General features: G+C 47.3%; 1 protein-coding gene across 2 annotated transcripts in view; it reads right to left on the bottom strand.

Annotated features, from left to right (window-relative positions):
* The window catches only part of ATP9A (ATPase phospholipid transporting 9A (putative)), a 133,255-nt gene that overhangs the window by 62,596 nt on the left and 45,317 nt on the right, over window positions 1-25,342 (bottom strand). For both annotated transcript variants that reach the window (XM_059898514.1, XM_059898515.1), the window contains exons 5-13: window positions 20,999-21,057; window positions 19,655-19,706; window positions 17,512-17,606; window positions 14,323-14,403; window positions 13,467-13,542; window positions 7,160-7,236; window positions 5,470-5,630; window positions 2,984-3,126; window positions 1,880-1,992 (exon numbers count right to left, since the gene is read on the bottom strand). In XM_059898514.1, coding sequence (XP_059754497.1) covers window positions 1,880-1,992; window positions 2,984-3,126; window positions 5,470-5,630; window positions 7,160-7,236; window positions 13,467-13,542; window positions 14,323-14,403; window positions 17,512-17,606; window positions 19,655-19,706; window positions 20,999-21,057 — 857 coding nt within the window. The remainder of the gene's footprint in view (window positions 1-1,879; window positions 1,993-2,983; window positions 3,127-5,469; window positions 5,631-7,159; window positions 7,237-13,466; window positions 13,543-14,322; window positions 14,404-17,511; window positions 17,607-19,654; window positions 19,707-20,998; window positions 21,058-25,342) is intronic.

The following is a 25,342-nucleotide window of genomic DNA, read 5'->3' as shown; positions in this document are numbered from 1 at the left end:
AGGCAAGGGAGAGTGTAGTTCCTGCCTAGTGAGCGAGAGGGGATGAAGACAAAAGGCCAAACAGGTGATCTGGGGGGAGCAGGGCCACGACTGAAGGCAGGTGGTCACGGGGCAGGAAGCAGGGGCACTTCCCAAATCCCTGGACGGAGCTAACAGGGTAAATGCGAGTGGTGCTTACTAAAACAAGAACAGCTTAAAGAAGCAAGTGTACGGAATGCAGGAAAAATGCCGGGATGGTGGGTGCACCGTCCTCATGACCCACAAGCGGTGATGCCAAGTACGCAGGTGTATTCCAGGCTAAAGCTCCTGGTCGGGCCGACACAGACATGGGAGCCGTCAGCTTCAATAGGGTGACAGAAGCTGGATAAGAGCAGAACCCCCTAGAGAGGGACACAAAGAGCCCAGCACAGACACCACGTCACCTCACAGAGGAAGACGGGTCAGAGAGAGAGAAAGGAACCAGGGGCTGACTGTGGCTTTTCCTCTCGGTCCAACCAAGCCCTTGTGATTTTTTAATAGTCTTAAAGTCCATCTTTGAAGAAGGACAATGGACCATTTGGGGACAAGCCAAGATGCCCACACAGGGAGCCTAGAAGAATGACAAGTGCTTCATGGCTGGTAGTAGGTGATGACATGACATGGATCAAACAAACTGTTCTCCACTTAAAATCCACCCCCACTTCCACACTATCCCCTGCCCTGCCATTTTCAGGAGATACCCCGGAAATCCAGGTATGCAGGCTAGCGAACATTCCGGAAAATTAAATGTTGACTGACTATAACTGTATCACAAAGCATTTAGAGAGTCCACCTCTAACTCTTACACAAAAATACATTTTTAATTGGCCTTCTGACTATGGAATCATTATCTATTTGGACAAATTTAAGCAAAACATGGCCTTTTTATTCTGTTGCCCCCAAACAAGTGTCATGACACGTAGCTGGTCTAATGCAGTCCATCTTAGCCCTGGGTGTGTCTCAGAATTACCAAGGGATTTGTTTGTTTTGTCATCTTTCTTTTAAAACACAGAAGCCCAGACTCTCCTGTCATCTTAATGAGTCAGAATCTCTAGGTTACCACACCCAAGTTAATGGCTTTTGTTTTGTTTTTACTCTGTTTTTAAAACATCACCAGTAATTCTGATGAGCAGCCAAGGTGGGGGACCTGCTGGTTTAACTTTTTAGGACTCTTAGGACACTTACAAGTAATACCTTTCTCTAAAAAAAAAATGACCGGTTTTGAAAAACCTTGTAGGGGGTGAAAATCAGGAGCAGAGAAGTTGACCATCATCTCTGATAATTTCTTCCATGGGATTGCTGAGTTGAAAAGAGATGAGGAACTGAAGTGATCGGTTATACCGTGATTATGTCACAAGCAGCCCATTAATTATGCTGCTTTGGCTCATAATGGGGGAGAAGGAAAAAGTAATTAAGCATGTTCGTAAGCTTGAAGGAAAACCAACCATTAGGTTCTCAAAGTTCTTTCTGGCACCAGTTACAAGCAAATAATTTTTTCTTATGTTTTCCCCAGTATCCATTAGTATTTCAGTAGATTAACCCTGGGGATGAGGAAGATGGGGAAAAAACCTCAAATGCAGGTCTATTCAAAATGTGAAGGATTAGTGGTTGCCAGGGGTTTGGAAGGAAAGGTGGGGTTGGGGGAAGTGAGGAGTGACTGAATGTCCATGGGTACAGGGCTTCCTTTTGGGGTGATGAAGATGAAATTGACTGTGGTCATGGTTACACAACTCTGAGTATACAAAAAAACACTCAACTGTACACTTTTAATGAGTGAATCATATGGTATTATGAATTCCTCTCAATATAGGTGTTAATAAATGTAAAACAATTGTTTGGGTATCAAAACAGAAGTCTTTACCTGGGTGTAAATACTAAAAATGTGGCTTTGTACTTCATCCATTGAGTCGAGGCCATAGGCCACAGTGCCTAGATGGAGCCGTTTGAAAACCATCTCATTCTGGGTAAGAGTTCCTGAAACACAAGACAAATGAGTAACTGCCTACATCCTGGAGCTCTTATTATTATTAACAGTAATGATAGCTATTTGGCTTTTTTTTTTTTCTTTTTTTGAGAGTTTACTGTATGTCACAGACTGGTTTCAGCACTGCTCCTGCTGGATGAGACACCTGTGATATTCTGTCAGCCCGGAATCCCAGAATTTCTTCTGAAAATAGAACCCCAGGTTTCCAGGGGGAATTATCACCCTCGTTCCCCGGGATGGTCCAGAGGGAGCGTCAATCAGGGTGCCTGACTCATTCCATTGGCCAAGAGGGCAGCACGTGACATACATGAGGCCAATCAGATTCTATCTTGAAGGAATCTAAACCTTGAGCAGACAGACATATCGACAGAGGATGAGTAGAGTCAAGTCAGGAGACCATCCCAGGGGTCCTGATGCTGACACAGCCAGAACTTTCCTGGTTCTTCTCCTTCTTGAAACCTAGTTTTGCTGATTTCCCAAATCTTTGCGATAGATTCCCTTTTATCCCATGCTCATTGAATGGTAGAGAGGAAGCTAAAACCCAGGTCTCCCCACTCCGCACTTGCTCTCAACCATTACGACAACCTCGTAACCTGACAGATGTTAAACTGTAGAGCAGTATTTTGAGGTGTGGTTTCAAGGTCAGGACTTGAAGCCAGACTGAGTTCAAAGCCTGCTTCTGCCACTAGGTGCTCCTGACAAGTCACTTAACCACCAAGTCACTTAATACCCCCGAACTCACAACGCGGGGGGAGGATTAAGTAAGTGACTATAAATACCCAGAATGGTGCTTTTGTACATAATTAGCATGAAGTAAGGCTCTGCTGCTATCATCATCATCATCATCATCACCAAACAGTCTGTCATCATCAAAAGATGAAGAAAATAAAAGAGCAGCAGCATGCATCTCTAACACCTCCAGAAAGAGGTTCCAAGCACCTTCTTCGACCTTGAATCCTGCGAGGGCCCCAGGAAACTCACCGGTCTTATCTGTGAGTAGGTAGGAAATCCTCCCCAGCTGCTCGGGAATCGTGCTGGAGCGAACCACGGTCCCGGGGATTTTCGAATCCCTGCGAATCACCCAGCTGTACACGATCTTGCCCATGTCCAGGTTCACACGCAGACTGTCAGAAAACCAGAGCACACAGGTTAACGGGATAAACATAAGACTGCTTGTATCTCAACAAGGACTCTAAATGCACATCGTGTGTGCCATAACATCTGGAATCACCCCCTGTAGAAGCACACTGCTGGGGCTCAATCCACAGATTCAATACCACTATCAAATTTCCATGAAGCGATCCTGTTACAGACCAAAATAAAGTATAAAAATTTAAGATACTTTTAAAATATTGAAAAGGTAGTTGTTTTAGCCTTACTTAAAAAGAAAAAATTAGTAGTCCTCTGAGCTAATGTATTTTTAATACCTTATTCATTTTTTACATTGTGGTAAAATATACATAACACAAAATTTACCATTTAAAGCATCTTAAGTGTACAGTTCAATGATATCAAGTACATTCACATTGTTATGGGACCATCATCACCATCCATCTCAAGGACTTTTTCATCTTCCCAAACTGAAATTTTATACCCATTAAACAGTAGTTCCCCATTTCCCCTCCTCCAGCCCCCAGCAAGCACCATTCTACTCTCTGTCTCTATGAATTTGACTGCTCTAGGGGTCTCGGACTGTGGAATCACACATGATCTGTTCTTTTATGTCTGGCTTATTTCACTTAGCATAACGTTTTCAGGGTTCATCCATGTTGCAGCATGTGTCAGAATTCCCCCTTCCTTTTTAAGGTTGAATAATATTCCTTTTTATGTCTTATACTCATTTTTTAAATTTTATTTATTTATTTATTTTTGGCTGTGTTGGGTCTTCATTGCTGCACACGGGCTTTCTCTAGTCGTGGTGAGCAGGGGCTATTCTTAGTTGTGGCGCGTTCGCTTCTCATTGAGGTAGCTTCTCTTGTTGCGGAGCACGGGCTCTAGGCATGCGGGCTTCAGTAGTTGTGGCATGCGGGCTCTAGAGCACAGGCTCAGTAGTTGTGGCGCACGGGCTTAGCTGCTCCACGGCACATAGGATCTTCCCAGACCAGGGCTCGAACCTGTGTCCCCTGCATTGGCAGGCAGACTCTTAACCACTGCACCACCAGGGAAGTCCCTGTGTTATACTCATTTTTAAATATTTCATTGCAAACAATAGAAAGAAATCTTCAAATTCATTCATAATCCTATAAACTGATTAAATTGCTAGCTATTTCACTGGCTAGCCCTGGCCCATATGCAGATTCAATGCACCAATTTTCAGTCATGTTGTAGACAGAACTTTAAAGACTACAGTTATACACAACATTACAGCACAAACACTCTTTTGTTAGCAGTAAATTAGACTTATGTATTCTTTGAAACCATCATCCAGAGCACACTAGCTTGGGGCTCAATCTCCTTCTTCTAGTCATGTTGTTGTACCAGAACCACAATCTCTGTCTTCAGAAAAAGACAAAGTCTAGCTGGGATGATATAAATACACAAAAGAGCAAGACAAAATACAGGGCAAGAGATCAAGTAAGTGTAAGAGAGAGATTATAAGCACTAGAAGTCTGAGGGAAAAAGATATGGCTTATTTTATAATTATTTACTGATCATTTATTATGGGGAAAAAGTAGAAACAAGCATCCAACAATATGGGTCTAAATAAATTATCAGGCATAGAATACATACTACAGCAGTTCCAATAAATAACGGTGTGCAAGTATATTTGATGTGAAAAGTTATTTGCAACACATCCTTTGTTAGAAAAAAAAAAGTGGAGGGTGGGAGTGGATTTTTATGTAGAGCAAATTCTCCTTTTTCTAAAATAGAAAGCTGTCTAGAAAACATATATCCCAAAATATTAACAGCAATTATCACTTAGTTGTGAGATTAGAGATGATTTTTATTTTCTTCTTTGGCTACTGTGAATTTTTTTTTCTACTTTGACCATCTATTACTTATATATATATATATATATTTTTTTTTTTTAACCATTTATTCAGCCTTCAGATGAGGTAGGCGAACAATTGCCTGGCATGTGCCACCAAGCTTCCACTGCTAATCAAGCACCATGAGCCCAGACTCAGGCTCAGAATCCTCCTCAACACAGCACTCCCACCAGCCACCACCAACCTCCTGGGGCTGGTAAATAAGATGAAATCTAAATGGCATGTCCAGTGTACACTGAGACTGGGCAAGGCCAGACCTCTTGAGCAGAGAGTCATTCCAGAAAGGAAGGTTCAGGGAGGAATGTGCCCGTCCAGCGCTCCAGCCAGAGCGCCGCCTACACTCCTGACCCTGCGTGTCCTTGGTCATCACTCTACAAAGGGCCCAGCTCCTTCTCAAAACCGCAAAACCATGACCTTTGAATGAAGAGAGAGAAGCAAATGTCGCAGCACTTAAACACAAGCTTGTTCTCTGCTTACCTGATGGGAATGATGTTGGAAAACAAAAGGAGGAAGCGGATGATCTGTAGGTACCAACGTCCGGCGAAGTGCTGGAGGGCGACCATGACCAGAGACACCACCACCAGAGCTCCAAAGAGGATCTTTGTTAGGCAGTTCACTTCCAGGTCAAACAGGCCAATCTGTGGGACGAGGCACACAGCGAAGCTTGTGATTAGCTGGTGCAACCCACAGCCCGCCCGGAGAACTGGTCCTTCCCCCAGGAACACCTCTACCTCGGGCAAGACAGTGGGCGCCACGGATCCCCACACATCTTTGGGTGAGAACACTGGGCCCCACAGGCTAACAGACATCCAAGGGACTTCAATGAATCCGATTTCGATTTTTTCTTAATGAATTTAGATTTAGCCTTGGAATCACGTAAGTGGGTTACTGCTGCCTTCAGCAATGCTGTGCGCTGCGTGGCCTCTAACCATCCTACACGGCGGCCTGTGAAATGACTCAGTCCCACAACTCTGCGCAGCGCACCACGCGCTAATTCCCTATTGCCTGGAAATTCAGGGCACACACCACTGGTGGCCCCTGATTTTTAGGTGCTGCATTCATGAACGTTAGTATTTTAATGGCTACATATTTATTTTAATGTATATTCTTTAAAAATGGAACCAGCACATGAAACCCATCACTTCGCAAAAACATGGCCCCGGATACAGCTAAAACATCAAATAGATGACATTTAGAGTTGTAATAACGATGGTCGTCATGGGGGTTGTAATGGCGGGGTGAAGTGACTGGCATCTGTTCACGGTATTGACAAAGAAAACCACGCTGCGATATTCTGACTCTAAGAAGCTGGGGGAGGGGTGGAGCTGGGAGGGAGGGTGCTGGTGGGAAGGGAGCAGTAACAGGGCCGCCAGGCAGACCGCAGAGCTGACTCCGCTCGCCCTGCCACAGCAGCTCAGCGTGGGTCTGAAGCCAGGTCTACACAGCTTGGCCAGAGCGTGGCCCTTCTCCAGGCCATTTCTACTCTATAAGATGAGGCTGCAGAAGCACCTGTGCTCACAGGCTGGCGTGAGGATTAAATGAGGTGCACATGAAGGATGCCGCACAAGACGTGGCAAACAGTAAGGACTCAACAGTTCACTTTAAAGCTTTTAAAACGTTATGTATTCATTTACAAGCAGTCCTTGTTTAACTGCCGTGAGCTTCGCAGATATTGAGGTTTTTTACAAATTGAAGGTGTGTGGCAACCCTGTGTTGCCAGAGGATAAGTTAGTATTTTTTAGCAATAAAGTATTTTTAAATTAAGGTATGTACATTGGTTTTTTTGACATAATGCTTTTACTGCACACTTAACAGACTACAGGATAGTGTAAACATAACTTTTAAATGCACTGGGAAACCGAAAAATTCGTGTAACTTGCTTTGCTGTGATACGCACTTTACATGGTGGTCTGGAATAGAACCATCACCTCTCCAAAGGCTGCCTGTACATACGAATACATATTTATGTACTGTGCATGTGTATCTGTATAGACACACATACCTATGCACATACACGTACGTGAAAAGATAGTTTGTATAAATGAAGTCACACTGTCAGGGGTTCCTGTTTTTAAATCTAGCTTCTCACCCCACCAACACCAATCATCAAACTACATCAGGTCAGAAAGTTCTGGCAAGGAAACACATCCTGTGACTCTGTACACACCTTACTTCGAGGATTTGAGGTATTCATGACACTCCGGAGTTCTCTCCCCGTGTAGAGAACAACACCCACAACAGTACCTAAGGCGAGAAAAACAACCCAAAGAAATGTGAGTACAGACAGGCAGGCTTACAGACAGAAGAGTCCGACCCGCTTGAGGAGGATATTTTCTCAAACCAGTACCCGCACCGTGAGATGCTGCAAAGTTTACATTGGGGCCAACCAAGACCTATGTCCGCACTGAGGGTAGGAAAGCCCCTAGCCACATGTGGCCATTCACATTTGAATACAATTAAAGTTAAATAAAATACAGTCCCCCATTTTCACTAGCCACATTTCAGGTTCAACAGCCATATAAGGCCAGTGGCGGCCACACAGGGCAGTGAAGATACAGGGCATTCCCACTACTGCTACAAGTTCCACTGGTCAGCGCTGGCTTGCAGGGTCCGGCAGCCTCCGACAGCAGGAAAGGTGGTAGAGGCTTGCAGAGGTGCCTAGAACTCCATAAACAATTATGGAAACTTATGAGCACACCTCTCTTATTAGGGCACGTTCTTCCCAGGGAGTCTGATTCCTTTCAGGTTCGCTGTGTAACTAGAACATTTGGGGGATGTCTGTCCAGATGACAGTTCTTTCCTGAGAACTTCCCCACCCCCTCTTTTCCATCCCCCCAGCATAATTAAAAATAAAAGATATCAATTCTTGTAAACAATCTATAGAAGAAACACAAATGACCAATTAACATTAGAAAAGATGCTTCACCTAGTGAAAAAACCAAAGAAATGCCAAATAAATCATTTTTACTCCCATCCTATTAATAAAAATTCAAAAGATTGAGAACATCCAGTGTGAGCCAAGAGGTGGGGGAATGGACTCTGTCACGTACGCTGTTGGCTGAGGTGTCAACTGGAATAGTCTATTTTGGAAGGAAAACTGGCAATATCTATCAAAAATTTACATTTGTCTCCCCTTTCCAGTGTGTGCCAGGAAAACACTCCACACAGTGGGGAAGACGGACAGTCAAGAAGGAAAGCAGGACACGGGTAACCACGGAAAGAGGTGGGTACCACGATGAAACGAGCAGAGGAACAGACAGGAGGGGACCGGGGAGGCTGCCGGCATGTGCTGGGCGGCCAGGGACGCTGTCTCTGAGTTGAGGACATCTGAGCTGAGACTTGAAACATGAGAAGGGGCAGCCCTGCCAAGCGCTCAGGAAAGACCCCAGGAACACAAACAATCCGGTCTCTGCTGGATAAAGAAAAGCCCTAACCTTCTCTCTGCTGGCCCCTCACTCGTGGAACACCAAAGAGGTTTAAACAGAGTTGGTAAAAGAGCCCAACCCCAGACGAAGCGCTGGGGCTGTGTCTCCTGGGGGGAGACACTGAGGTCCCCCCCGACGTGATGCACACAGCGTTCTGCACGGTGCAATTCCCTTCCAGAGAGGCACTCAGCAGATGGCGGGCCGAGGAGGGCGCCTGCCGGCTCCTGGGCAGCTGGCAGCTCCCGCGAGCGCAGGCCCGTCCCCCCAGCAGATGGTCAGATGGTGGGAGGCGAGCCTGGGCCTAGTAGGGACAGCCGCACGGCCGTGGCACTCATCCCGGGGTAGACGTGGGTCGGTCTCAATTCCCAACGTCCAGGGTTTGAGAGGGTCCTAATAACAGGGGCCCCCAAGGGCAGTGTCCCCCACTTGGCACCGCCCAATCTCCATGCCTTCAAAGGCTACTGGAAATGCCCTTCCCTGCAACACCCCCCGTGCCCAAAAGCAAAACTGTCTGCAGGAGATGCGAACCCTGGCCTCAGCCACCCCGAGGGAGCACACCAGCAGCACAGACCTGCATGGCTGTGGTCTGCTCAGAGCTCTTAAGGTTTTGAATTAGGTGCCAACTTTTAAAAGCAGAAACTTTCATATAAAGCACAGGGATTTCTGGCTTCTTCTGGAAAATCGGAAGACCTGGTGCCACTGACTGCTCGGTCCTCACTGTGTCACCAGCAGATGTTGAGCTCGGCCACTCCCTTTAGCCGGGCTCCTGCTCTCCTCTCATCACGGTCCCCACGTAGCCCTTGAAGACCTCCCGACCCGTGCCCCTCCACCCCCCAGACCTCTGACCCCTCTTTCTAGGCTGTGCCCCCTGCGGTCCCCCCTCACCCTCACCACTCTTATCCTCACTCTCACCCTCTGCCGCCTGCCCACCATGGCAATCCTCTCCATCCTGCTGGCTGGGATCTCCCACTGGCCAGGCTGCTGTGGTCAGGTATTTCACCAAGTCCTTTGGAACCCTCCAGAAGAGGGTGGTGCTGGGGTCAGACCTACACTGTGACTCCTCTGATCCCATCCACAACGAGATAAACCATGAACCCCGAGAGAGAGTGTCTGACACATTAACAGCAAGTAGACGCTATTCTGACGTTCGAGCCTGCAATCCCGGGACAAGCCCCAAGAGACAGGGTACAGACCAGCTGGGCATTATCAGACCCATGTGGCATGACCTGCATGCTGGTCACACACAGCAGGGTCACAGATCCATCTGCTACAGATTGCAGGTGGGGCCAGGGGGACAAGAAACTGGTCCCCCTCCACAGAGAGTCTGAGAAGAACTGGGATCCATAATATCCAGGCTCCTTCTCTGCCAACACCCACCCCCGGCCTCCCCCATCCCCTTCCCTATCTTCGCCCCAGTGACTCCTCAGCTTAGCAGCACGGTGTGGGGTTACCATGGCAACTGTATCCTCTACAGACTGATGCCAGCCAATGCAGCTGGACCCTTAGCATTGCCTGGCAAGCTTTTTTATTCTTTAAACTTCCAACTGATAACAGCTGAGGGACCAAAACACAGGAGTTAGATTCTAAAGGGAACAGAGAAGTGAAATCTCATATAATTAAGATTACTCTTGATGGCTGCTCCTGGAGTTGAGCCCCAGGAGGAAATGGTTTGCATTTAGTGCCGAGTTTACATTAGAATCAGACTGCAGTCAGACTACTACTACTACTACTACTACTACTACTACTTGGTGAGAAGCAGGGGAAACTGAGGCCAGCTAAGGAAATGGTAACTGCCCAGCTCCTCAGACTCACTCTAAAACATACGTTCACTGAAGGGCGTGGCAAGCAGTGCCACTGGATCAGGAATCACCACTCTCTCTCTCTCTTCCCACATCACCAAACACAAAGAGAAGAATTCAGACAAGTGGAAAAATGCATGTTTTAACTTCACAGTACATTTCTGATGAACTGTTTGAAATCTTTTTTCCATCTTCAAGATCCCAATTTGCCTTCCATTCTCCTCCTCCCAGGAGATGATCTCTCCAAGGCTGTGTGACCTTAGGCAAGTCACCTGACCTCTCTGAGACTCAATTCTTCATTCCATTAAATGTCCTCATTTAATGTTGTGAGACCAAAACAAGAGAACAGAAGCAAAACACTTGGAAAATAAAAAGTGTCTGATAAATAAGACTTATTACTGTTAATCTCTGAAATTGAGGCTGAGAAGCCTCTTCACTCATTCCCTCCACCCTCCGAATTCTCCATGTTTTCACTAAATCACTTTCCTTCTCACTGGTTTCAGAGGAAATCCAGAGAACTCACTCCCACTTGCTCCCATCTCCTCTGCAATTTATATTAAGTTTAGAGTAAGCTATAAATCCATGAAGGTGGAGACAAGGGTCTTCTGGTATACCACAGCACTAGGACCTAGCAATGGAGCTTGGCATTATTATAAATAAGTGCTCAATAAAGGTCTGCTGCATGGAAAGAAGGAAAGCAGGAAGGAAGGAAAGAAGAAAATTACCAGAATGAAAACCAGACATGTAAACATGTATTTCTTATCGAATATTATCAAAACCAGTGCCTAACCAAACAAACCGTCAGTCACCCCTACCCCACCCACCCAGAAGTAACCACTACCCTCACTGCAAGAAATGAAGTGTGCACTGTTCACATTACTGCCTGGGAAGGAGACGGGTATGTCACAGGCATCCTTGAATTTCAGTCCTGCCTCTGCCAGGTACAACATGACACAGGGCTTAAACCCACTCTGGGGCTTCCCTGGTGGCGCAGTGGTTAAGAATCCACCTGCCAATGCAAGGGACACGGGTTTGAGCCCTGGTCCGGGAAGATCCCACATGCCGCGAAGCAACTAGGCCCCTGAGCCACAATTACTGAGCCTGTGCGTCTGGAGCCTGTGCTCCGCAACAAGAGAGAGGCCGTGATAGTGAGAGGCCCGCGCACCGCGATGAAGAGTGGCCTCCGCTTGCCACAACTGGAGAAAGCCCTCGCACAGAAACAAAGACCCAACACAGCCATAAAATAAATAAATAAATAAATAATTTTTTTTAAAAAAAGACCCAATGCAGCCATAAATAAATAAATAAATTTATTAAAAAAAAAAAAAAAGAAACAGACTCACAGGTATAGAGAACCAGTGGTTACCAGTGGGGAGAAGGGAGAGGGAAGGGGGAGGGGCAAGACAGGGGTAGGGGATTAAGAGGTACAAACTACCATGTATAAAATAAATAAGCAACAAGGATATATTGTACAACAAGGAATATAGCCAATATTTTATAATTACTGTAAATGAAATATAACCTTTAAAAACTGTGACTCACTACGTTGTACACCTGAAACTTATATAATATTGTACATCAACTTACCTCAATTGAAAAAAGAAGAAATTTTGGAAAAGAAAAAAAAACCAGATAATAAATTGGATGGGGGCAAAAGGATATGAGGTTTAGGCATCAGAAATGAGAAACTCTTACAAATGATTAAGAAAAAGATAAGAACCATAACAAAAAAATGACTAAAGGACACACAAAGTAACTGACATAGGAAGAAACAAAACAGATATATGCAAAGATGGCCAACCTTCCAGATAACCTAGGAAATGCAAATTGAAACAAATTCTTTTTTAGTCAAATTATTAAAGATTAAAAAGAATAACTAATTACTTGTTAGCAAATGACTTCAAAGTGGAGAAAAGCTGGTGAGGAAGAGTAACAAGTTCAGAGAGACCTGGGTAGACAAAGGGCCAGGAAGAGGCCGAGGTGAAAGGGCTGCGCCTGCCCTGGGTGGCCATGGCCATGGCCTCGATGTGGCCGGGCAGTGGGCAGTGCAGAATATTAAGGACCAATTTCTTACATCTTTAGTCACCAGGGGAATTGAGAGACAATCTAGATTGTGCTGCAAATACAGGCTGAAAGTGGAAAAACAACACAGCAAAAAAACCAAAAGAGACGGCTCATCTCTGTCCACTGGCTTGAAGTGAGTCTGTGGACGGCAGCCTGTGTGGAGTCTGTGCTGGTCATTCCCCCTCCTTGTCATAGAGCATCCTGACTGAGCATCTGTTGTACTAAAGAACCACAAAACAGCATCATGCAGAGGAAAGTGGGTTGGTAGGAGAGAGAGGGGGAAAAAAATGGATTCATCCCATGGTAAAGACAGAAAGCTGCCAGTAGTGGAATTACGTTATTAATAGCATATATTATTATATAACATATGTAATATAATAATAACAGCTGCACACTGAGTTCTGCTTCTGGGGCAAAGTGCCTGGGTTCAAGCCTCAACTTTGCCTTTCATGTGCTGTGTGACCTTGGGCAAGTTACTTAACCTCACTGAGCCTCGGTTTCCTCATCTGCAGAATGGGGACAACACTAGCACCTGCCTGCATGGTACTGTTGGGAGGATTAAGTGAACCGTGTAACACACAGGAAGGGCCCGGCCCAGTGCCTGACAGATTGGCGGCCCCACTGCTATCACCCCAGCTGCTGCAGGCCGTGCTCAGCTCCTGGAGCCCCTTCTGCTCAGCTTCACACCAGTGTTCAAATCTTTTCCTCCTGCACCTCAACAGGTCATCTCGCAAACTCTGTTTTGGAGTCCAGAGGTCCAGAGAATTTCTGTGTCATCTTGGAGTTTTAAACACTGAGGCCCCATCAGGCCCGTGGCCCTGGCGTGCGCACCAGGGCAGGACCGGCTGGGCGGCCCTCACGGACACAACTTCCAGCCCGAACGCCCAGGCTGACCCAATTTCTGGTACAGATTAGGACGTCAATCTAAAGTGGCAATTAAGGGCTATTCCCAGAGCGGACGCTGTGGCCAAGTCCACAGGCCAGGGCGGCTTCTCCTCCAGACGTCTCCGAACGTCCGAGGGGCAATTAGATGGCCGTTTAATTCCCCGGCGGTGCATGAGCAAGTGGAAAACACCATCTGACCGACAGCTCATTTCCCCAACTGACAGATGATTATTCTCAGTACACAAAAGGATTTTCTTTCCTTTTCAAATCGTTAGCACATTCCTCCGCAAGAGCACCGTACCTGACGCGGTGACTGTGCCTGCCCAGAGCGCGTTCTCTATGCTCAGGCTCTCGCTGATCGGGGCGTCGCTGTCCTCCTGCAAAAGAACAAGTGGACACACGCTGACCCGCCAAGGTCTGGGCAGGACCCGCTGGCTGTCTCCAGCCTGCTCTTCACAAGAAGGGAGGAGAGGATGACCCCTGTTTGGAAGCCAACGGCCCAGCTGGGAGAGGCGGGCCAAACTCATAAACTCTTATCCTTGGCATTTCCGCCCCGGTGAAAAACAATGGTTCACGATTTAAGAAATGCAGGCTTCTAGCACTAAAGAAACATTTTACAAGGTGAGAACTAAAATGCAGAGGCAAGTCGAACAGAAACAGCCCTTTGCTGGTCAGTCTTCGGGCTTCCAGAACAAGAGCAGGAACAATTCAATTTGGGTTCTATAAACCTATTACCCCACAGGACTAAAATAATTCAAATCCAAATTTAATTTCTATTCTGAAAGGCTGGGACGTGGTTTAAAATTTATAACCCTGGCAGATAGGACTTGGAGGAGTAAAAGAGGACAGGGGCTCACATGAAAGAGACAGAAAGAGTAACTGCTTTCAGACACCAGAGTTAACGTTAATTACAATAACACTGGTTCCAAGCTGTCAGGTGATTCAAGCTGTTCAGAGGCTGGAAGAAAATCCCAGTGGTGTTGATTTTACTGAGAAGCAATATGTCAGCTTTCAAGGTGGGGCCTTCTGAAGGGAACGTCACTCCACCTGGCACAAAGCAACTCCCTGACAAACACCTGTCAGCACTGCGTAGCAGGGCCTCACCCCAGACATGCGCCCCGCCAGACCGGATTCTGCGTCACACAAGGCTTACTTACTCTGGTGAAAGTCCCCACAAAGTTGTGAATGTCGATGTTTGGCTCCTCTGCATACACATACGATCGAATCTGTAGAAGGTCCTGTTCAACGGGGGTGACATTTTGGAGGTAAAACGAAGTCACTGGATGATTAAAGGGATTTCAGGAAGCATCCACTATTTTTCCAAAGCAAGTGTATTTTCCAAACAGCTCTCAAAACCACGGGGCAGGTGGAAAAAAAAGAGGGAAACCTTCCAGCAAGTAAGTTTAGGAGTCACTACGTGCAATATCCCAAGACACACTGAGACCCTAAAGGGAAGAGTCTGTGTTTCTCTGTGTTTACCCAGCATTTCCAAAACTAAGTGATAGCGCAGATCCCCCCTGCGACACTCTGGTTTACAAGAGTTGTTCATACCAACCAAAACACTCATTAGGGAGGGTAGGAGGGAGACGCAAGAGGGAGGGGATATGGGGATATATGTATAGCTGATTCACTTTGTTATAAAGCAGAAACTAACACACTGTTGTAAAGCAATTATACTCCAATAAAGATGTTTAAAAAAATTTTTTTTAATAAAAAAGTAAAAGGAAAGAAATTCTGACACTTGCTCCAGCATGGATGAATTGTGAAGATACCATGCTAAGTGAAATAAGCCAGTCACAAAAAGACAAATACCATAGGATTCCACTCATCTGAGGCACCTACAGGAGTCATATTCATAGAGAAAGAAGTAGAATGGTGGTTGCCAGGGGCTGGGGGAAGAGGGGGAACCGGAAGCAGTATTTAGTGGGTCCAGAGCTGCAGGTTTCCATGACGGGAGTCTGGAGATGGATGGTGGTGATGGCGGCACAGCAGTGTGAATGTCCTTAACACCACTGAAGTGTCCGCTTAAAAATGATAAGATGGGGCTTCCCTGGTGGCGCAGTGGTTGAGATTCTGCCTGCCAATGCAGGGGACACGGGTTCGAGCCCTGGCCTGGGAAGATCCCACATGCCGCGGAGCAACTGGGCCCGTGAGCCACAACTACTGAGCCTGCACGTCTGGAGCCTGTGCTCCGCAACAAGAGAGGCCGCGATAGTGAGAGGCCCGCGCACCGCGATGAAGAGTGGCCCCCGCTTGCCGCAACTAGAGAAAGCCCTCGCACAGAAACGAAGACCCAACACAGCCAAAAATAAATAAATAAATGAAATATATATATATTAAAAAAAAATGATAAGATGGTCAATTTTATGTATATTCTGCCACAATAAAAAAGACGGGGGCGGGGGGAACCAAATCAAGTGGTCAGGCAAATTCAGGCCACAATGCCCCTTAGCAACAAGGGCCTGGAGTGGAGTAGAGGCTACTGGCCACGCCCTCAGCAGGCCCTGAGCTCCCTGCAAACCATCCAGGAGGCCCATACGCAGATGTGTGGGCAATGCGGCATCTACGTGCTGATAAATAAAAAAGGCCCACAGGCAGCAAGTGAAGGGGAAAACGTTTCAGAATCATAATTACAGCACAATCCCGTTTATGAGAAACCACACTCTACCAGCAAGTGTGCAGTTGTATATCTGTAAGAAACTGCACTGAAAAGGACCTGGGAAAATCACTACTGACCTCACAAGAGCCCCTGGGAGAGGGAGGTAAGATCTGGGGAGGAGGCTGTGAGCAACACTTTTCACTTGTTCCTCCAATTTGAGTCTCTTTTTAAATAGAATATACTCACCTATTACTCAGGTAAATCTTTCCATACAATTCTTTTCATCTATGACTTCGTCAAAACGCTGTTACCCAACTAGGCCCCTTCAGCCCACTAAGGCTGAAGGTACAGACAGTGGTACCTTATCTCTCTCTGGACACCAGCCCAGGCCTGGAGAAGACGGATGTTTATGAAACTGGGTGAAGTTTCCAAAGTGCACATTGAGAAAGGAACTCAGAGCCGTGGAACCGGCGGGCACCTTCACGATTCTAGGCTCTTCTGGACTGTCTCCTGAACAGAGTCCCTCAAATCATGGGACTAACCCTCACTAGTTAGCCCCATCTCAAGGATTCCCCAGGGCTCCTGGCCACAGTTGAAAACTCACTAGAATTCCTGGTCTAAACAAATAATAAGAATGGTGCTATTTCCCGTCTTATTGGCCATGAAAAATCATCAGTACCGCGGACACGTTTATTGCTACGTTCACTCCACTGAGACACAGAACTGTCTCCTGCCCTCTCCCTTCCTCCCAGGACGCAGTAAGGAGTGGCATGAATCAATGTGGCCACAAGCCCAGGAGAAGCTTCTGCGCTCTGCTTAATCCCTTCAGACCACCCACAGGGCATGTCAGTCTCTGGGCATTTAAATTACATTTTGTGATTTTGTAACCTACTCCCCAGGCCTCATCCAGCCCAGGTGGCTTGCATTTACACTTCCTCTTTGGCTCCCTCCCTACGTCACTCTGCAGTTTAAGGCATGAGTGACAGGGAGCTGGTGGGGAAGTGCGGGGCCCCGGGGAGCTCGGAGGGCCTGTTGGTTCCAGCTACGGTGGCGCCCCCTCAGACAGGGCCTGCATGCTGTTCCCTGCACCGTTCGACATGCTGTTCCATGCGCTGGGCGCCCAGCAGTGAACACACCGACAGAACCCTGCTCTCGAAGACTCTGCCTTGAAGTGAGTGGAGCGGGAATGCAAGGAGAGGGTGGTCAGGAAACACCTCTCCAATAAGGGGACTTGTACACAAAAACCAAGAGTGAGTCTGACTGTTCCTGGTGGAGAAACTGCAAGGGCAAATGTCGGGGGGCAGAAGCATGCCTGATGGAGAGGCCTGTATGGCTGGAGCTGGCGGGCAGAGGGGAGAGAGCCAGAAGCTGAGGTCAGGGCCTTAGCAGAGAGACGAGGTCTGCAGGATCGAGTCTCAGGAAGCTGAGATGCCTTTGGAGATTCGGAGCAGAGGAATAACGTGCTCTGCGTTGGGTTTTACTTTTATGCCAGGTATCTGGTCAAGGTTTCCTAGAGCTGGAGCTTCCCTCAAAAGAGCACCATCCCTACAGGCCAGGTCTGTGTTCACAAGGCCACACGGCCTGGAGCCAGCAAGCACTCGAGGCTCTCGAGAACCCCACACTCCCCCCCACCCCCGGAGCCCCACCTCACACCTGACGGCCCGTGTCTGGCCCCTGAGGGGCCCGAGTCTGAGAGCCCTGAGGTGACACAGTCGCCAGCGGGGCTGCCGCAGGGACGGCTACTCACAGCAGCGGTGGGCAGCCTCTGAGTGCAGGCCACGGGAAGCCGAAGTTTCCAGTCCGTCTCTCCGTCCAGCTGATCCGTCCGCAGGAAGCAAGACCCTGTGGAGGGAAGCCAGGCACCGTCCGTTCCCCTGCAATTCAAGAATCCTTCCCATGGCGGCTCCGAGCAGCTCCAGCTCTAGTACTTGTAAAAACAGCCAATCAACGGCCAACGACCAAGAGGGAAAAATAAATAGCCGATTTCCCATTTCCTCCGTAAGCTGCGGGGTCAGAAAGATCTGGGTTCAAATCCTCGCTCCACCACTCACAGTGGGAGCCTGGACTAGTTTCTGGACCTTGCTAAGCCTCAGCATGTCCTGTCTGTAAAATGGGGAGACACACAGATCTCACAAGCCTGCTGTAAAGGATCCAGTGGGGTGATCATACCCCCAGCACGGCGGCTGGCACGGGGCAACCAGCATTCGAGTCCATCTGGGGCAGGGGTTACGAGCACCTTCTCAGGAACCAGACCTCCTGGGTTCAGGTTCAGGCTCCACGACTCCCTAGCTGTGCCCTGAGGGAGTTACTTCTCCCCTCTGAGCCTCAGTTTCCTCCAGGGCACAAATGAGGATATTACAGCGCCAACCTCATGCTGCGAGGCCTAAGGAGCTGATCCATGCAAACTGCTCAGAACAGGGACCACAAGGACCACGTTAACTGTCTGCCGTGACTATCGACCTGCAAAATTTGTGGATACATATTTCAACCTGATCTGTACGCGTCTGAGCAATCAGTCAGCTCTGTATTTCATCAGACAGAGAACGTACTGAACTCCCTGACACCGCACTTAAAGACTTCTGAGGACTTTCAGGAAGATCCCTTCTAATTTTTTGGGGGGAAGAAAGGGAGAACACATCTGGGACCTCCAATCCATAACACTCCATTTTCACTGCCGAGGACACAAGAACTAATTTGAGGACAAAGCTGCAGTGTTTAAAAGAAGACTGTTTTAGGGCCTTCCCTGGCGGTCCCGTGGTTAAGACTCCATGCTCTCACTGCCGAGGGCCCGGGTTCAATCCCTGGTTGGAGAACTAAGATCCCACAAGCCGCGCAGCACAGCCGAAAATAAATAAATAAATAAATAAATAAAAGAAGTCTGTTTTAATGGAGTGCCTTCCACCCCCCCCTCTCTGGATGATTTAACATATTATTAGTATACAATGTCATCTGCACTTTTATCCAATGCATCATAAAAGAGGTTGCAGCAACCTCAAAGGGATACAAATACGGATTTTTCCAGCGTTTGAAGATCTCTGATTATGCCTGATGGGCAAGAGAAAAACAGCCTTGTTTCCTCAAAACAGCTTAGATAACAACAAATAAAAAGAAAGGAGATTTGAGTCAACCGACGGGGAAGGCAGGAGGCAGCGGGGGCGGCCACAGTGGGAAACGCAGCCGGGCCCCCGAGCCTGCCCTGCGGATGCAGGACCTGTGGGTGCAGACGGCCGAGTGCCCTACGTCATTTTATATAAGGGACTTGAGCATCCGTGGATTTGGGTACCCACGGGGGTCCTGGAACCAATCCCCCTCGGACACCAAGAGACAGCTGTAACTGCGAGAAGTAGGGTCTTGCAAGAGACTTGAGAGGTTCACTCAGGCAAACAGGCTGCAACGACAAATAAATCGATGGGCAGGGGTGACTATGGCCCCACCACTCATGAGCCAAGGCGGGGAAAGGCCACCTACCCCTAATTTCTCCCCCCAGCTTCTCTACTGCCCCATCTCATGACACACCTCCCAGTATTTTCTCAGAGGAGTTTCTGTTTGCTTCTGTTTGTTCGACACGCTTCCCAGTCCTGCCAACTCCTGCGGTTGAGCTTAATGCAGCCCAGCGGGGAAAAGCACAGCCACTGTGTGTGACTTTCCCAGCTGTGATTCAGCACGGGTCCGACTATCTTTGCGATGATCAAAATCTGTTGACCTGCGCGCACCAAAAACCTTTTTTCTTTTTTTTTTTTTTAAGACTGCTCTATGAAAAGAAACGTTCTTGACTTGCCTCCATGGCTCCAAAATGATCATCTACTTCTGTTACATTTTCAAATGATTATTTTGCCAAATTACCACTGAAAGGTTAATGGTTATTTTCAAAATTGATCCCAGATGTTTACCGTTTTTTTCTGATGTCCTCAGGAAGATCATGTCAGCAGGGACCCGCTGGTTCTGCGTTATGAACAGAAAGACTGTTACCGTGAATGCCCCTGTGTGAGGTTTCCATCCCCAAGTCCCCGCTCCCTCAGTGGGGAGGGGAGCAACCCAAACGCACAGCCTCTTTTAAGTGTCTGCCTTTGTCAAAGACAGATCTGGGGATTTATTTTGTTTTGAATCTGAAAACTCTTGCACACTGCTGTTACGTTTACTAATCTCCTATTGAAATCTTATCTCGGAAAGAGAGCTTCTAGTTTTCTGGCGAATCCAACCATTACCTCCTGAAATTGCAGCCAGAGGACCCGGGAGCCCAAAGCCTGCTCCCCTAGCTGGCTTTCTTCCAGGCTGTCTGCTGAAACTAAAGACATACATACACTCGGCTCACGCTTTCTGCTTCTACCAATTTTCCGGCTTGATGTTTGGCTTCGAGTGGGATTTTAATAAGGAAGTCAAGTTAGTAAGAAGCAACAAAAGCCGCTCTCAAAAAAAGAGGGAAGCCAACAGCGGGCCTCATGTAATTGTGAACAGGCAAGTATGTCATAACATAAAGAGGTTTGTGTGGGTCTTCTGAGCTGCCACCCAGGAGAGCTTCACTTTACCCCAAATCAACTGTGAGTTCTTGGATTTAATCCTTTTAAGAGAGCACAGTTCACTTCCTACAGAAACAAGTTAAGATGCGATCCTTTTCTAAAATATGATTCCAAGACTCTCCAGGGCCACCCCCAAAATCCAACACCTCCCAAACATACACAGTAAGAAAAGGTATGAGTGCTGGAGTAACAAACATATCGACAGCGCTATCTTTAAAAATGCACTTGGGGCCTTTTTACTTTCTCATGTTTCACTTAACCCCTACTCCCCATAAAATGACAGAAAAGCACAATGTTATTTAAGTCAAAAAATGTGAGACAAAATTGTTCAAAAGGTAAATGACAATTATTTTTATGTGCTTATGCAGCCAGCAGACTTCTAGGAAAAACTTTATTATGATGAGTTTAAAAAAAGACTCCAAAAACAACAAGCACATCAAATAGGAAATCAAACCTTGGAATTGTGTTTGTAACTTGGATTTCTGGCTAAGAAGCACACAGAAACCATGAAAAAATATTCTGTGTGTGTGTGTCTCATGGGAAAGAGATGTTTCTCCCCAGGCAAAGCTTCTGGGTAGAATCCCGAAAGCAAACGTCCAGTTCGGCCACCAGACACACGAATCACACGTCGCATCGGGATGCGTGAAGCGGGGGCAATGACGTCCCTCTCCCACGCGCCCACGCGGCAGCCGTCAGGAGCTGCGCGACCCCACTCACCTTCTCCACAATGATAAGATCTCCAACTTGGATGCTGGAGCTCTTCACCTTCACTGTCCCTGCAAAGAAACAGGCCCAGAAACATCACATCTGAATTCCTTCCAAGTCTGCGCACCTCTGCAGGGTGTCCGCTAGCCTGTGGACCCAGAAGCACGTGCCCCCGAGCCCGGCAGCGGCAGCTGCATCTCCTGTCTCTCCGAGAAAAGGTTCACCTACCGCAGAGGCCGCTCCAAAAATGAATCCCCGTTTCGCGTAGCACTGGAATGACTCACTCAAGTAAGATCTTCTGTCTTAACAGCACCTTAGAAGCTATTCTAAATCAGCACCATGAAAGATTCAGCCTCACACACACACACAGAAGTGGGGAAGAAAATTCAGAGTCAGATCCATGGACAGAAGGTCAACACTTAATTCTCAACACCATCAAACAGAAAGAGGATAACCCAAAATGACTGACTCTTTTCAAATCTGCGATTGCTCTATAGTGCAGCTTATATGATTATGATCAGATCACATAACTTTGGCTGAATGTTTATCTGGATAAACAATAACAGCTCACATTAAACACTAATTCTGTGCTAAGCGCTGTATAGATATTGACATCCTGATGGCTTCTCTTGCTCCTCTCAAAGGCCACCAGAAAAATATATTATCTCCAGTTTTCAGACAAAGAAAGTAGGCTCAGAGAGGTCCCATCTTCCCCTAGTCTCACAGTTAGCACAGGTCAGCACCAAGATGCAGACCCTCATCTGACTCCAGAGGATGGAATAAAAAAGAAGGACTTCGGTTCAACTCAAAAAACATTTACTGGACTTCCCTGGTGGCACAGTGGTTGAGAATCTGCCTGCCAATGCAGGGGACACGGGTTTGAGCCCTGGTCTGGGAAGATCCCACATGCCGCGGAGCAACTGGGCCCGTGAGCCACAACTACTGAGCCTGCGCGTCTGGAGCCTGTGCTCCGCAACAAGAGAGGCCGCGATAGTGAGAGGCCCGCGCACCGCGATGAAGAGTGGCCCCCGCTTGCCACAACTAGAGAAAGCCCTCGCACAGAAACGAAGACCCCACACAGACATAAATAAATAAATAAATAAATGAACGAACGAATAAATAAATAAATAAACCCAAAGTTTAAAAAAAAAAAAAAAAACATTTACTGAAGTGCCATGTTCTAGGAATTCGAAGATCAAAGACAGTCCCCTTGACCTAAAAAAAAGCTCATAGTCTCATGCAGGCGTCGACAAGCGTGTCCTATAAAGAGCAGGAGGGCAGACAGTTTAGGTTTTGCAGCCAGTGGACAATCTCAGCTCTCCCAACAACTCTTCTCCCCAAGGGCAAATAGTCTTTGTATATTTATATTTTAAAATGTAAAAAATGTTCTTGGCTCCCGAGCCAAGATGGTGGGCTGAATTTGGCCCACTGGCTGTAGTCTGCAAACCCATGAGCTGGTGCGAAAGACAGCAAGACAAATGCTGTTAGTGCAAAATAGTGTGTGAAAGGATGGGAGTAAGTCCGGTATGCGAAGGGAGCAGAAAAGGAGACCTCCCCCACTGAAGGAGGACCAAGAACGGTGCCTGGCACCCAGAAGGCTCGTGACTATTCACTCCGCATTCAAGCCCCCTTAACGGAGTGCCAGCTGGAGGCCAGGTGTTCTACGGGTGGGACGCGTGGAACTCGCACTCCAGGGGCAGGAAGGAGGCAAGAGACAAATAATGAATGAACGGGCCGGGGTGCGGGGAGGTATCAACAAATGCTTTACAGGAGAGCTGAGGTCAGAATTAACCAGATGAAGGACACTGGTTACCAGCATCAGGAAGAAGGCAGGCATAAGACGGGAGACAGTGACGCACACGCGTAGCACATGCACCTGTGTGGCCACAGGCTGGAACGCCTTTAGCGAGACAGAAAGCATCACACGGAACAGAAAGAGATGAAGGGCTTGGGGGGCCAGGTGGCCCAGCGCCCCATAAATAAGCCTGTGGAGGACATGGGTCTTTATTCTGGTGACGGATCAAATTCCCACACAAGGGAGCGACACCATAAAAATCTTCATGTTGGCGTCTCGTAATAAGCCCATGTAGCTTATAAATGTTCAGCCGAGAGAGAAGAAAATAATAATAATTCTCAGTCCTCCTCGATAAAGTATATGCCCCAGAGCAAGGGTGACCTGGGAGTTCTGAATCTGCTGTCCCCCACCGTGGACTCACTCCTTCAACAAACACCCAACACTCACCCACTAGGAGCTAGTGCACAACGCAGGTTATTTTATCATACACTTTTCACATCATTTAATGCCATGGGTCTTTTTAGTAATTCACCACGAAATGAGATGTTTCAAAGCATTCCAATGACTTCAACTGAAACAACTCCTTCTAAGAGGTTCCACAGGGTTTGATTTTTAACTAATGTTTGTACTTAATTAAATTTTGTCATGGTAACAGTGAGAAGACCTGGTGCTAAAAGGGCAGCTCTTGAACACGAACGACTTCTAGAAAACACGTGGCAGATGGCTCTGAGGATGGCTAGACTCTCTCCCCCTAGGAAGGGAGCATCTGATAGGGCCTTGCTTTCGTAAAGCACGAATTCAACCCAATGGCCTGAGCCTGGGCATCCTCGGGACCCACTACCCTCAAGCGTTCATTGTGTCGATATCTTTGCAGAGGGAATGGAGAACATCCGCGAATCCTAAGAGTCAGCTCATTAGAAACGGCTGAATGAAGAGTGGGCTCCACGCGCAGAATTCTCTTCCGGCCTGAACAATTCTTCTTGCCCAACGAGGGGACAACAGGAAAAATGCATACAGATACACTGCTCTCTCTGGACAGCTTATCAAAGCCTTCCTCGAGGGAAGATCGTAAATTCAGCGTGCCCCCCACCCCCTAAGCCAGTGAGCTTTTCCTTCGCCTGAGCTCGCCCCCACTTTCCCGAACATAAATTTACACATTGTCTTTGGTTTTATTACTGAAATTTATGCTGGTGGCCTGACCCAAACCATCCCTGAGCCTGTGTTCTGATCTTCAAGACCTACTCACAAGTTTGCTCTTAATATCTAACCCTAAGAAGAGCACTGTTATAACTCTTACTAAATAATAACTGCATATGGATATACGTGTGTGTTAGCGAGACAAAGGACAAAATCAGGAGGATTATACTAAAAGGGTTAAGGGTGATTCCCTCTAGGGACAGAGGAGATTTACCCCTTTCTTTGGCAAAAATACTTCCTAAATTCTTCACGACAATTTTTTTATAATAAACATGAGGTGCTCTTCCAATAAGAAAAAGATATAATAAATTAAATTAGCTCAAACTTTTAAGTGACCAGGCCCAGATTTTTCCCTTCCACGGCGGGGTCCTGATTTACGATCGGTTAATTTGAACTCTGCCTCTCTGTCCATCTGCTCTACCTCAACAAAAACCCTTTAATCCGCTGTGTTTGCAGAGCAGTTTCTGACTAAACCCAGCAGGCCGATCCCTCCGACAAACCCTCCTACTGTAACTGGCTCCATCTCAGGAGGAGGGCAGCGGGGGCCGCACCACCCTGAGGTCACTGGGTTTTCTCAGCCCCGGCTCCCTCGTTAGCATTTTAGTATTTGGCAGGGATGAGCTTCAGCTTTGCAGGTTCCACACAGGGAGACCCTCAGATTCACCCGCTCTACTGAGCCAACACACGGTCCTCACCATACATTTGGACTTTTCAGGCCGCACTACCATTTTTGGGTGATCAAAAATGTGTAGCTCAGGCCTGCACGCAGAACACACGTTTAGCATGTGTCTGTGTACCTGTGCGTTCTGAACAAGACAAGACAGATAAAACCAGAAGAATGAAAGGAGGAAAAGCAGCAGGAAGGAAAGAGAAAGGGAAGCAGAGACCAGTATTTCGATTCCAACATTTACTGGGGTTTTGGCTGCCGACGTCCGAATGAAACGCCCCTCTCTAAGAAGCCCACGAGTAGGTAGGGAAGGCACCGCTGGGGCAGGAGAGAAAGAGGACCAGAGTCAGAAGATCTGAGCACTCGGTGGCTGGGTTTAACTTCCAGAACGACAAGACTCTGAAAATTGTGGAAAGGGCCCAAAACACATAATTTCTAACCTTACGTGAACCACTGTTCTGAGTTTTCTACCAATATTCTTGCAAAAAAAAGAACGAGAAACATTCGCACGGTGGCAGAGCTCCCGTCTTCCTAGCAAAAGAATACGATACATGAAAAATAGCACACTGACAGTGATTATTACCTACCTCAAGCGAGAGGAGCTCTCCTTACACTCCATTATCTGGTTAGAAGAAAATTCTCTCCCAACACCCCCCTGAGAAGTTAGCAGACATACTTCCCAAGCGCCCCTACTTTT

Source organism: Balaenoptera ricei, chromosome 15 (genome assembly GCF_028023285.1).
Source record: "Balaenoptera ricei isolate mBalRic1 chromosome 15, mBalRic1.hap2, whole genome shotgun sequence".
Lineage (NCBI taxonomy): Eukaryota > Metazoa > Chordata > Mammalia > Artiodactyla > Balaenopteridae > Balaenoptera > Balaenoptera ricei.
Note: the sequence above shows the minus strand (reverse complement) of the source record. Positions and strands in the feature narration are given on the sequence as shown.